The sequence below is a fragment of the Xylocopa sonorina genome, unplaced genomic scaffold, assembly GCF_050948175.1.
Source record: "Xylocopa sonorina isolate GNS202 unplaced genomic scaffold, iyXylSono1_principal scaffold0014, whole genome shotgun sequence".
NCBI classification, from domain to species: Eukaryota; Metazoa; Arthropoda; class Insecta; order Hymenoptera; family Apidae; genus Xylocopa; species Xylocopa sonorina.
The window spans coordinates 3017340-3029829 of NW_027490090.1; the positions used below are offsets into that span (position 1 = coordinate 3017340).

General features: G+C 36.7%; 3 protein-coding genes across 3 annotated transcripts in view; 2 read left to right on the top strand and 1 right to left on the bottom strand.

Moving 5' to 3' along the window:
- Positions 1-1488, top strand: part of LOC143431832 (unconventional myosin-XV-like) — a 40387-nt gene extending 38899 nt beyond the window's left edge. Inside the window, exons 29-33 of the mRNA XM_076908786.1 lie at positions 15-199; positions 283-415; positions 494-698; positions 758-894; positions 965-1488. Coding sequence (XP_076764901.1) covers positions 15-199; positions 283-415; positions 494-698; positions 758-894; positions 965-1195 — 891 coding nt within the window. The 3' untranslated portion in view covers positions 1196-1488. The remainder of the gene's footprint in view (positions 1-14; positions 200-282; positions 416-493; positions 699-757; positions 895-964) is intronic.
- A 983-nt stretch (positions 1489-2471) lies between these two features.
- Positions 2472-7287, bottom strand: LOC143431857 (uncharacterized). Its single transcript, XM_076908834.1, has 6 exons — positions 7231-7287; positions 6699-6825; positions 5576-5673; positions 3478-3697; positions 2888-3377; positions 2472-2781 (listed from the first exon to the last, which is right to left on the bottom strand). Exons 1-6 carry the CDS (start codon positions 7267-7269, stop codon positions 2472-2474), a joined length of 1284 nt encoding a protein of 427 aa, XP_076764949.1. The 5' UTR covers positions 7270-7287.
- Positions 7288-10359: 3072 nt separating this feature from the next.
- LOC143431754 (putative RNA-binding protein 46) lies at positions 10360-11421 on the top strand. Its single transcript, XM_076908697.1, has 4 exons — positions 10360-10791; positions 10868-10918; positions 10972-11037; positions 11176-11421. The coding sequence occupies exons 1-4, from the start codon at positions 10360-10362 to the stop codon at positions 11419-11421; spliced, it is 795 nt and encodes a 264-aa protein (XP_076764812.1).
- The last annotated feature ends 1069 nt before the right edge of the window (positions 11422-12490 follow it).

A 12490-nucleotide genomic window follows, 5' to 3' on the forward strand; every position in this document is an offset into this window, starting at 1 on the left:
TTATTGTCAAACAGGACGTAATCGAAGAAATGTGCAATATAATATCAGTAAGAAACCCTCACGAGATGGACGAGTTCTCTTTATACTGCATAGTCGATGGAGACGCGTTTACTATGCCCCTAGCTAGGGACGAGTACGTCCTGGACGTCACCACAGAGCTCCACAAGAACCACCAAGTCTTCTACTTAATATTCTGCAGGTACAAAGAACCCAAAAAACCTCTAAAAAATATTTCTACAAACTCAGACCAAGAACTAACAATTTCTCTCTTCAAATTTGCAGATCTGTGTGGTATTATCCTCTCAGACTGGACGCACCACTGTACATAGAAGTTGTGTTCAACCAGATCGCGCCAGACTACTTGGAGGGTCTGTTATTGGTCCTACCAGGCGAGCATTTACCTCAAGAAGTCATAGTGAGCCTTATTTTTACGAATATCCTGCCTTGCAAGCATTTCAAAGCTTCCAAAAACTCATTTTTGCCTTTTTTCCAGTACGACATGGCCCAAATAGCAGCGCTTTTGCACAGAGCAGCAGACATGGCCCACGAGCCATCTACGAAGGAGATCAAATATTTGTTACCAAAACCTGTGCTCAGTCTCAGAGAGCCACGACCGCAGCAATGGTCGAACATGGTCCAACAAGCGTGGAACAACGTGCAGCACAACACGGTAGCAGTTTGCAAAGCGCAAGTGCTTGGTAAGTTTCGCAATTCTGAGTCGATTCTCCTTGAAATTCACCTCTGAATTAACTTTCAGAGATCCTGTGGAAGTGGCCACTGTTTGGCTCCAGTTTCTTCGCGGTGAAACGAGTGCCGGAAGGCAAAGAGAAGGGTGGAGACCACATTTTAGCGCTCAACAGACACGGAGTGCACTTCATCGACCTGATTACACACGTAAGTAGCTCAATACCTAATTCTCTGCCTCTGCAAGCGAGAAAGAGACGTTTGCACCTTGCATTTCCAGGAAACGCTGTACCATTACCCTTACTCTGAGGTGATCTCCACGAGGAAGGTGAAATCCGAGGAGGGCACCCTGTATTTGGACATGAAATGCGGCAATCTGATGCAGCAACGCATCACAAGACTCCAGACAGAGCAGGCACATGAAATTTCACGATTAATCAGGCAGTACATCACCATGGAGCAAAGAGCAACGAACTCGCAAGGCGCTGCCGTTGGGTTTGGCATGAGATAAGCTGCGCCACTGATTTTAAGTCCAGAACCACGTACACTTCTTCGCCATCGCTTGATTAAATAAGAACGCAGCTCCAAAGATGCTCAGTTTCACTCTAGAGGATGTGTCACTCGTTACAAACACATATTTCAAAGACAAAATGCTCTCAAGCGGTTCTTGTTTGGTCAAGGGACGATAGAATGCAATTGTACAGGACTTGGAGGCCTTCGATTTTGTACATAGACCTAGTTAGGGACGAGAAACAGATTGAACGTACGAGAGAACAGTTTTGTTTTCGATCAAGAGTCTCCTCGAGCCTCGTCGAGTGCACCAAAATATATGAAATTTATGAGATAAGTCAAAAACCGATACCTCTTGCTAGAGGAGACCAACTGGATGCTTTTGTAACACCAATAAGCAACGTTTTTCGTTAATTAATATTGTATGTAACGTCGAGAGAAACTGGAGGAGTGGGTGGGGACAAGGAACGAATGCTCAAGTATCTAAGCAATTACTCTCAGTTCTGTAAATACGCGTTTAGAGACGTTTAGAGGCGACGAGAAGCTGAATTTGGGCTCTGCGAAGCTAGAGAAACGTGGAACGTGGCGATGCAAGTCGACAATTCTCGATGGTCACCGCGTTTTCCTCCTCTCCAGCGCTCGAACCGCGATTACCGCGCCACCTCCGCTTAATTAGCGAGGTCGTTAATCACTGGAACAGCGAGCAAACGTGTAGCAGCGTCAGGTAGAGTCGATTTATTTATATGAAAACAAAATGGAAAGAACACGTTGGTAACAGTTTATGGAAATCTGACTAAAGACTAACATCTTTAACGAGTACGCCCAGATGGAGACTAACAAACTGCAGTTACATGTTTATCACAACGAGGATATTATTATTAATAATTGTACGTATGAGTTATCGATGTGTGAAAACTTAATTATTAAAAGGAAAGAAAAAAACTTGGGGTCTCTGCGTGAACTTAAATCCTGCCTGCGCTGTCCTTCGTTGTTGCAATTTCCTCAGGATTTACTCTGCGAATGGCGGCACAGTTCTTGCATTTGCTCCAACGAGAAGCACTGGCCTTGAAAACATGTGTACACACTTATTTGCAACTGCAACAAGCAGTGCGCGAGAGAAAAGAGGGTAAACGTGTTGTACGATAAGCAGTACGAGGCTGAAAAATGGTACTTATGGTGAGTTTCTTCCAACTATTTGCTGTTTTTTGGGTTCTAAGATGTTTGTAGGAGGATTGAAGATGGTTGACACGAAAAAGTTCATTTAAATTCTGACTTTTTCAGCTCGTAGTGCGATTTTGACCAAACCCAATAGTCTTCGCCTTCGATTCTTGGGGCCAATTGCTGGCAGTGTGTCTAACGAAGCCAGGATCATTTGGCGAGGAGGGTGTTCTAACGTTTGGAGTCTGTGTGCCAGTTGTCACTGTTCGAAAGGACCGGAAACAGTCCTCTAACATCTCTATTTCACTTCTAGTCTTCGAAGGCGGAGGTGGAATATTGAAAGACACGTCTCTGTCCTTCTTCTGAGCCTTTGGCGATGTCCCTCTCATTCGTACAGGTACGTTATCGTACTGACTGGTATCAGAGTATCTGTCGCCACAAAAAATAAGTCAAATTTGGCCCAATTTTCAAAGTCTCGAGGACTTAAACTGGGAATTGATGAAAATCAAGGGTACTTCTCGTTAGAGAGACTTGCCTGTAGTCTTCAGAGGTGCTTCCTGCGTCCCTGTCGACCTTCATAATCTTTACACCAGGGTGCAGAGCCTTGGCGAACGCTGTTGTGTCTTTAGTGCTCGTTTCAAGTGGAAAACGAGGCGTGTCGACCTCGTCAACTGGACGTTGGTAAATCTCCTGACTTTTGTAGATCACTGAAGGCAGTTCCTTCCTGTGAGAGTCGTCATTCGCTGATCTCTGCAGCTCTGAGTCTCTCAGAGCTCTTCTGTTCTCGAAATTCTGCGCGTACTCCTTTAATTCTCTGTTTTCTTGGTCCCTGAATTTTTCTTTCAATTGGTAGTCCTGGTTCCACTTTTCAGGGTCCTCAGAAGAGCTCTTCTGCTGCTGCTCGTCCACTTTCTCGAAAGCATCGTTTATGTTGCCATTGTCGTCCTTTTTGGGCAACTTTGAGTCGATTTTCTTTGCAGATTTTGGTTCTTTCTCGCTGGTTAGGCTTGTTGTCTGCTGTTTGGCTAAAATAATTGCCAAAATGATGTATGAAGGATTTTAGAAACTATTTTGAAAGTCTGTATTTGAAAATATAAATGTTTTTTAATTTGTTTTTGAAGTTACCTTGTTTCTCAGGCAAACGACCAGTGGTAATTTGCTTGTCTTTGATTTTTGGAATGCTCATCAATAGATCAGCGATGAAAACCAGTGCTGTGAGCAAACAGAGGGAACCAAAGACTGCTGCGTTGTCTACGAGGTCCTCAGGGACGTTCTCGATGGACGCCAAGGATAAAGCGCCAACTATGCCAAACAGGATCACACCTAGTCCTAGGAAGAATATTTCCTGAAATAAAAGACAATTCGTGCATATAAAAAAATTATTAATAACTTCAGAATAATTATAATAATTACAATTAATCTTCAGAATAATAATTTTTTAAATCTCTCACATTCTTTTAAATAACGCATAAAATTCCAACATTAGTAATTAAAAAATATGACGACTAACTCAGACTAACTTATGATTCATTAAGTAAGCCACGAGCATTACGTGGCACAATAAATTATTGGTCTCGCATCAAGGATGCTGTTACGTGCCTCTTCTTGCAACTACTCGCGCGAAGGATACCTTCGACCTTGCCCAGCCACGATGACGTTAACTGAGCAAAGTTTTCCCACGATATCATTGAAAACATGCTCTATATTTAACACTTTTACTTAAATGACGTCTGTAGCCGTCTGATCCTTGGCGGTATGCAGGCAAATGACGGCTATAGCCGTCGCGCATATTTTAATTAATAAACTGTGGCAAAATGTGATCATTTTCACTTCGAAATATATGACTTACTCTCGAGTTTATCTGATAGTCGTAAACAATTGAAAAAAAAATGTGTAGAGTCAAAAATGTGCGTCAAATTGTTAATTTTTCTGCTTCTTCTTTGCAATTACGCAGGCTGTCACAGTTCTTTAATAGTCTCATTGTCCAGGATCCTCAAGGTTCAATCCCTTCCTTTTCTGAATCGCAGTGTCCTTCGATGGAGCTGATTTTATCGCAATTTTTCTGTGCAAAAGTTTAACTACTCTTGTATTGTATAATTAAATATTAATTATCGTGGGAACGTGCGACTTGAGATTGTTCTTTGACGCTATCAGATCTGTGGTTGTAGACTCACTTCAATTGAGACTGTTGGTTTTTAAGTTGAGAGCCTTTTTTTAAAGAAAAAGACCCTTTTTTGGAATGAAACTATGAAATTTGGAGAGTTAAAGCTAACTTTGAGTGTTCGAGGTAAGGATTCTGAAATTCTGAGAGGTAAAGCTTCAGATCTTAGAGCTTCAGAAGTGAAAATTTCAGACCTCGTAGCTTCAATTGTCAAAGCTTAAAATTTCAGAGTTCAGAGTTTCAACTCTCAGAATTACAGAATTCTTAGCTTCAACTCTCAAAGCCTTCTGAACTTTGAAACTTTGGGAATTGAAGCTATGAGATTTTAAGTTCTGAGAGTTGAAGCTAAAAATTCTGAAATTTTGAAAATTGAGGCTACGAACTCTGAAATCTTCAGAGTTAAAGCTCTGAGAGTTGAAGCCAAGAATTCTGAGCTTTGAAGCTTTGAGAATTGAAGCTATGAGATTTGAAGTCTTCAGATCTGAAGCTCTGAGATCTGAAGCTTTGAAAGCTAAAGTTTTCAGTTTTTCAAGAGCTGAGACTGAGAGTTGAAGCTAAGAATTCTGAAATTCTGAGAGTTAAAGCTTCAGATCTCAGAGCTTCAGAACTGAAAGCCTCAAATCTCATAGTTTCAATTCTCAAAGTTTCAATACACTTAGACTGTACAACATTTACCTTACTAATTCATCGTATTCACTTAATTCACGAAAAAATACAGAATAATCGGTTCGTCTTCGCAGAATCACCTTTCGACGGTTATAGCAGTCATTCGTCTCTGGAGATACCCAAATGTTTCAAAGCGAAAAAAACCAACTAATACGCTGTCTGGCGTGCTGTCACTTTTTTTCCAGATGCGTTACTCTATAATCTAACAAGTGCACGCGTTAGTACAGCTCGCACTAACGCTGTTCTTTTTTTATTAATTAAAATTCGCGCGACGGCTATAACCGTCATTTGTTTATACAAGGATCTGACGTCTATAACCGTCATTTGCGTCACAGTGTCGACTAATTGAAAAAATTGAATTTTTCGCAGTGAAAAAAGAAAAAAAGAAAATCGAACCGTCTTTCGTCCTCTAAGTTCTCCAGTCGCAGCGGCTACGAGCAGACCAGTCGTGATGATTACGTAACCGCCACAGGTCGCAGTTGCGAGAGCAGCGCCTGGATTGACAAAAGAAATATTGCGTGTCTTGCGTTCATTTTTTTTTTTCTCCACGTAATAAAGTTCCACGAAGCGTGAAAGATATGCGCATGCGAAAGTTTAGTCGTTGGATTGTTTTAATTGAGTTTTAAGAGGAAGGTTGGATGATGAGGAACGTTGGAGTTGGATGTTTCAGTGGAAATTGCTGTGAAATTTGGGCTATTGGGTTGACGAGAAAGGAATTTTGGGTTTTAATTGCTTGGACTTTGGTTTTGGAATTTTTAGTAATTTTGAGATTGATATTGTTGCTTTTTATTTTGATTGCAAATATTCAGGTTTTGAAGCTTTAAGTCTGGGAGCTTTGAAGCTTAGAGTTTTAAGTCCAAAAGTTTCAAAATTCAGGGCTTTAAGTCTCAAAGTTTCAGAATTCTTAGCTCAAACTCTTAGAATTTCAATTCTCAAAGCTTCATAACTCAAAGCTTTAAGTCTGAGAGCTTCAGAACTGAAAATTTCAGATCTCAGAGCTTCAATTGTCAAAGCTTTAAAGCTTAGAGCTTTAACTCTTAGGATTTCAGAGTTCTTAGCTTCAAAATTCTGAGCTTCAACTCTCAGAATTTCAAAGTTCTTAGCTTCAACTCTCAAAGCTTCAGAACTCAGAGCTTCAACTCTCAAAATTTCAGAATTCTTAGCTTCAACTCTCAGAGCTTCAGTTCTCAAAGCTTCAAAGCCCAGAACTTTAACTCTAAAAGCTGCAGATCTCAAGGCTTCAACTGTCAAAGCTTCAGAGCTCAGAGCTTTAACTCTCAAAATTTCAGAATTCTTAGCTTCAGCTCTTAGAACTCAAACTTTCAGAATTTCAACTCTCAAAATTTCAGAATTCTTAGCTTCAACTCCCAGAGCTTCAGAACTCTGAACTTCGACTCTCAGAACTTAAAATCTCAGAGCCTCAGAACTCTGAACTTCAAGAAGAAACAGTTGAAAATCACAGTTCCAAGCTACTGCAATGAATTTTTAAATACAATATCAAAATTAAACGCGTTCAAACCTATGGCACCCCATGTGATGTTGTTCAAAAGGGACCATTCTCTGCTACGACTCCTCAGATAATGGAAAACCCTTCTGCTTTCGTCGTTGGTCACCCTCAAAGCCACCACGCACGCGATGCAAATCAACTGTGCAACAAATAAATAAATAAATAATTCCATTCTGAAACTGTGCAACAAATAATTCCATTCTGCAATTGTGCAACAAATAATTCTATTCTGCAACTGTGCAACAAATAAATAAATAATTCCATTCTGCAATTGTGCAACAAATAATTCCATTCTGCAACTGTGGAACAAATAAACAAATTAAATAATTCCATTCTGCAACTGTGCAGCGAATAAATAAACAAATAATTCTATTCTGTTGCGCAAGGACGATTTATAAATAATTATCTCGTTTCCTGGCAATACTGATTATCAAATCAATTCGTAGCAGATAATAATTCTCACACAAATTCCGCTGGAAGAAACCAAACATAGTGCAACATTTTTTCAATTTTTTTAACTACAAATTTTTTCGATTTTACTTACCACTTCGATGATCCTGATGAACACTTTGCGATTCCACATGTTTAACTGATAATTATTAACAATTCTTCATCTCATAATACTCATTTTGCTATCAAATGTGTATTAAAAAAAAATTTTTTCAGTCACTTGCAATGTTTACAAAATCACAATAATTATTTTATCACTTACTGGAGTCCATGAAATAAATTAAAAATTATTTATGCGAAGTATAAACGTTTGTAATATTTTAGAAATAATAATTGAACCCATTTTGGCAACTCGCATGGGATAAATTAAATCAATTAATTAATTGAATAATTATTTTCTCACTTACTGGAGTCCCTGAAATAAATTAAAAATTATTTATGCAAAGTATAAACGTTTGTAATATTTTAGAAATAATAATTGAACCCATTTTGGCAACTCGCATGGGATAAATTAAATCAATTAATTAACTAAATAATTATTTTCTCACTTACTGGATGTCATGAAATAAATTAAAAATTATTTATGCAAAGTATAGAAGTCTGTGGTATTTTACAAATAATAATTGGACCCATTTTGCAACTGATATGGAACAAATAAAATCAATTAATTAACTAAATAATTATTTTCTCACTTACTGGAGTCCATAAAATAAATTAAAAATTATTTATGCGAAGTATAGAAGTCTGTGGTATTTTACAAATAATAATTGGACCCATTTTGCAACCGATGTGTGACAAATGAAAGGAATAAACCGAGTTACGTTGGCAGGACTCGCGCGAGGAGGACGCGACGCTCGACAGAAGACAACTGAAGAGATGGACGCGGCTCGATTTCCACGTTCTGTCGTGGAAGAAGGTCGACAACAATAATGCTGTATTATCGTTCTGTGCATTGGCGCAGAGCTGTGTGAATTTTCGCAATAAATAGCTAGCATAGAAATGGCTAACAAACTGCTGGCGCCTTGAACCGGTTCGATAACGATGGAAATTACTGGCGAACGCCTCGAATCGCTCCCATAAACGTTCAAATATATAAAACTCAATTAAGAATTATGAAATAAAATTATGCACTTTTATAGAAATAATTTCATTCTTTCATTTTGCTTAAAATTAAATATTTCAATACGATTATCAATTAGTGAACGCTGAAATCGCTTCCAGATATGTTTAAACAAATAAAACTCGATTAAAAATTAGCAAATAAAATTATCTATTGCGAGAAATAATTTTAATTTTCAGTAACGCAAATTATTTTTCTTATAATTAAATATTTCAATATAATTAGGATTGCAGTTGTTAGTGGTAGTTAAATTGTTATAAGTTAAACGTTTAAGTAAAGAAATTTAAGTTCAATCGAAGATTATAAAATAAAAGTATGCACTGTGAAAAATAATTTTAGTGGGAGTTTAGTGGTAATTAAATTAATTAAATTTAAAGTGCAGTAAGAAATTCAAGGATACAGAAAAAGTTGATTGGATGCACAAATTCAATTACTATATGCAATGTAATTTTTTTTATTGACTCATAGTATGAATCACAAGCTGACTCTTCGTTTGACCGGAAGTGCAAGGATAATTGGTTTAATATGCAGGTATACGTCGTAAAACGCTGTTCTTACTAAATTCCAAGCCAATTCTAAAACAAAAATCGAAAATTTAATCGAAGAACCAAATCTGAAAGTTTGAAAGACCAACTGAAGATTTTAAAATTATTTCTAATTATAATTAAAGAAATAAGTTAGAACTTAAGAGTAATTAAAGCTAGAATAACTTAATTCTAGAACAAAAATCGAGAACTCAAACGAGAAACCAGAAGAACCAAATTTGAGGAGTTAAATGACCACCTGACGCCTTCAAAAACCTCACTAATTACAATAAAAAAAAGTTAACAGAAAATCTAATTACACAAAGCCACACATATTACATAAGACCAAACAATTGACTATCAAAACGGTATACAAAGATAACAGAACCCTCAGAACCCCCACTCCAACAACCCACGACGATGCTTTGTTTCAGTTCGACGAAATTCCTCCAGCTCCACACAATTGTGGCCCAGAAAAAATGCGATGCGTGTTTGACACGTGGTCTGAAGTTCGTCGAATCCTGTCCAATAATACGATCGACGATTTTACGTGACAAAGGTCTCCCCACTTAATTCCAAATGGAAAATAAACGCGCCCAATGGCAGCCATCTGAAATAAGCGCCATCTGATCCCATGCACTTGACCCATGGCGTAATCGCGTTTACAGTGCATCAGTCACCTCCAAACTGTGCTGTTGTGTTTGTTTCATCATCGAAAATCAGTATCTCGTTTAATTCGAATCGATTCGAGTCTTCTTTCGCGTCTGAGAATTTTTTTTTTCGATAAATTCGAAGTTACTCGGGTCTTCTTTGGCGTTTGAGAATTTTTTTTCTGTGAAATGGTCGCTAAATAAATTTTTAAAAAATTTATTTGTTCACTTCGAATCTTCTTTGATGTTTGAGAATTTTTTTTTCTATAAAATGGCCGCTGCATAAATTCAAAAAAAATATATTTCTTCATTTCGAGACTGTTTGATTCTTCTTTGGTGTTTGAGAATTTTTTTTCTATAAAATGGTCGCTGGATAAATTAAAAAAAAATTAATTCGTTCACTTCGAGTCTTCTTTGACGTTTGAAAATTTTTTTTTCGATAAAATGGTCGCTGCATAAATTAAAAAAAAATAAAAACAATTAATAGAGCAAGTGGAGACGATGGTGCCTCAACAATTGGAGTCTTTGAACGATGCTCAAAAAAGAAGCGATATAAGAAGAAAATTGGGTGAGTTATGTTAATAATTAATCTTCATTTATCCTTGATTATGCTCATTTTTTTTTATTATTGTAAAAATAAAATATTCTCATATTTTCTTGTGATCGTTTTTTGTTACAATAATAAAAGATGAAGCTTTATTAGCCAAAAATAATTTTGTTCATTTTTTTTACAAATAATTGACGCTCTTCTGTGTTCACCAATTTTCATCCACAACGTTTAACTAAATTCTCTTAAAATAAAATAAATAATAAATTACTGGAGCTAAATTATTCGCTCTTTTTTTTTGTTAAATTAATTTATTTAATTTCATTTAGCATATCTTGAGAGTCGAAAAGCAGCAACCGAACCACAGACAAAAGTGCCAAACATGAAGGACCAAATCGAGGCAAGTTTGAAATTACTGAAATTCGTGGCTGACTCTCAGCTGACTCTGACTCAAATCAATGGTCAGAGGAGGCTTGGTCCTCCTCCAGGATGGACTGGGCCCCCACCAGGACCCAAATGCGAGATATTCGTTGGCAGCATCCCCAGAAATTACTACGAGCCTGAAATCGTGCTGATTTTTGGCACTGTGGGCAAGATTTATGAGCTTCGTTTGATGATGGAGTTCTCTGGTGCAAACAGGGGCTACTGTTTCATTATGTACACCACTGAAGACGAAGCTGCACGTGCCATTCGAGAGTTGGATCAGTACGAAATTTATCCTGGGAAAAGGATTGGTGTGGTTGCCAGTGCGAACAATCGAAGGCTTTACATCAACCAATTGCCACGAGCCATCGATTCTGCGATCATTATCAAAGTTTGTTACTCAGTATTCTTTTTTTGAGCAAGTAATTTTCGTGCTTTGCTTGAAGAATTTTTTTTTTTTTTTTTAGGAATTTCGTGTTTTGCTTGAGGAACATTATTTTTTTGAGGAATTAATTTTCGTATTTTGCTTGAAGAAAATTTTGAGGAATTAATTTTTCTGTTCTGCTTGAAGAAACTATTTTTTTCAGTAATTAATTGTCGTGTTTTGCTCGAAGAAAATTTTGAGGAATTAATTTTCGTGTTTTGCTTGAAGAAAAATTTTTTCTTCAGTAATTGATTATTTATTTTTGCTCTAAGAAAATTTTGAGTAATTAATTTTCATGTTCTGCTGAAAGAAAATTTTTTAAACTAATAAATTACTTCTTTTTTCTTAAAGAAAATTTACGAAATCACTGACGACGTCGACAAGGTGGCTGTCTATCGATATTTAGACGGATTGGTCTGTTATGTGCTGGTTTCCTACAAAACTCATCGAGGAGCTGCAATGGCAAGAAGACGATTGGTCCCAGAGACAAATACATTATTCGAGGGCTCTGAAATTAACGTCGAATGGGCCCATCCCCATATAACTCCTTCAAATGTGGTACGTCAGGCCCTTACAATTTTTAAAAATTTTTTGTAGCCTTTTTTAGAAATGAAAATGGTCAATTAGTGACTTTTTATGGAAGAATTGAGGGTTTGACGAAGAGAAAGGTCAGTGTTCGCCAAAGATCCTGGTCCCACGAGAAAATGGGACCAACTTTCATTTTTTTTTTTTTTTGTAATTTCGTGTTTTGCTTGGAAGAAAATTTTGAGGAATTAATTTTCGTGTTTTGCTTGAAAAAAATATTTGTTTCTTGAGTAATTAATTTTCTGCTCGAAGAACATTTTTTTCTTCAGTAATTTCGTGTTTTGCTCGATGAAAATTTCTTTTTTGAGGGATTAATTTTCGTGTTCTGCTCGAAGAAAAATTGGAGAAATTAATATTCGTGTTTTGCTCGAAGAAAATTCTTTTCTTGAGTGGTTAATTATTTATTTCTGCTTGAGAGAAAGGTCAGTGTTCACCAAAGAGGCGATTACGTAACTTCGATGGTGGTCCCACGAGAAAATGGGACGCGACCAACTTTCATTTTCCTAAGTCGTTTCTACGAATCACGTCGCGATTGTCTGTCGTTCGTTTTTCTCTCGAATCCACGATTCGATCTGCGTTTTAACGAGAGAATTGACTGTCGTTGCTCTTTGTTAAATAATTGCCATGGCAACGAGGCAATTTGATTATGTAATTCCTGTTTTGGGACTTTTCGTGGACGTAATTAATGCAATAATAATATTCTATTTAAAAATAACATAATTATATGCTTGAGAGCGTTTAATAATTGAAAAAATGTAATGTAAATATTGAAAATGAAGAGATTTTAAATTGTAGAATAGAAAAGATAGGTTTTTTGGTTTATTTAAGTTTATTTGAGTTTATTAAGTTTATCTATTTAAGAAAAATTGATTTTTTTGTTGTCGAGAGTAAAATTATATATTTCAGTCAGCTTTGTAAACTAAAAAAAATTTTTTTTCATGGTTGTAATTGGTTTTTTTTATTATTTATTGCAAATTAACAATTTTTTCACAAATAATCGACGCTCTTTTGGGTTTACACATTTTTTTTCAGTGTTTAATCGTTCTTTTCTATCATTTCCATTCGAAAAATTAATTACAGT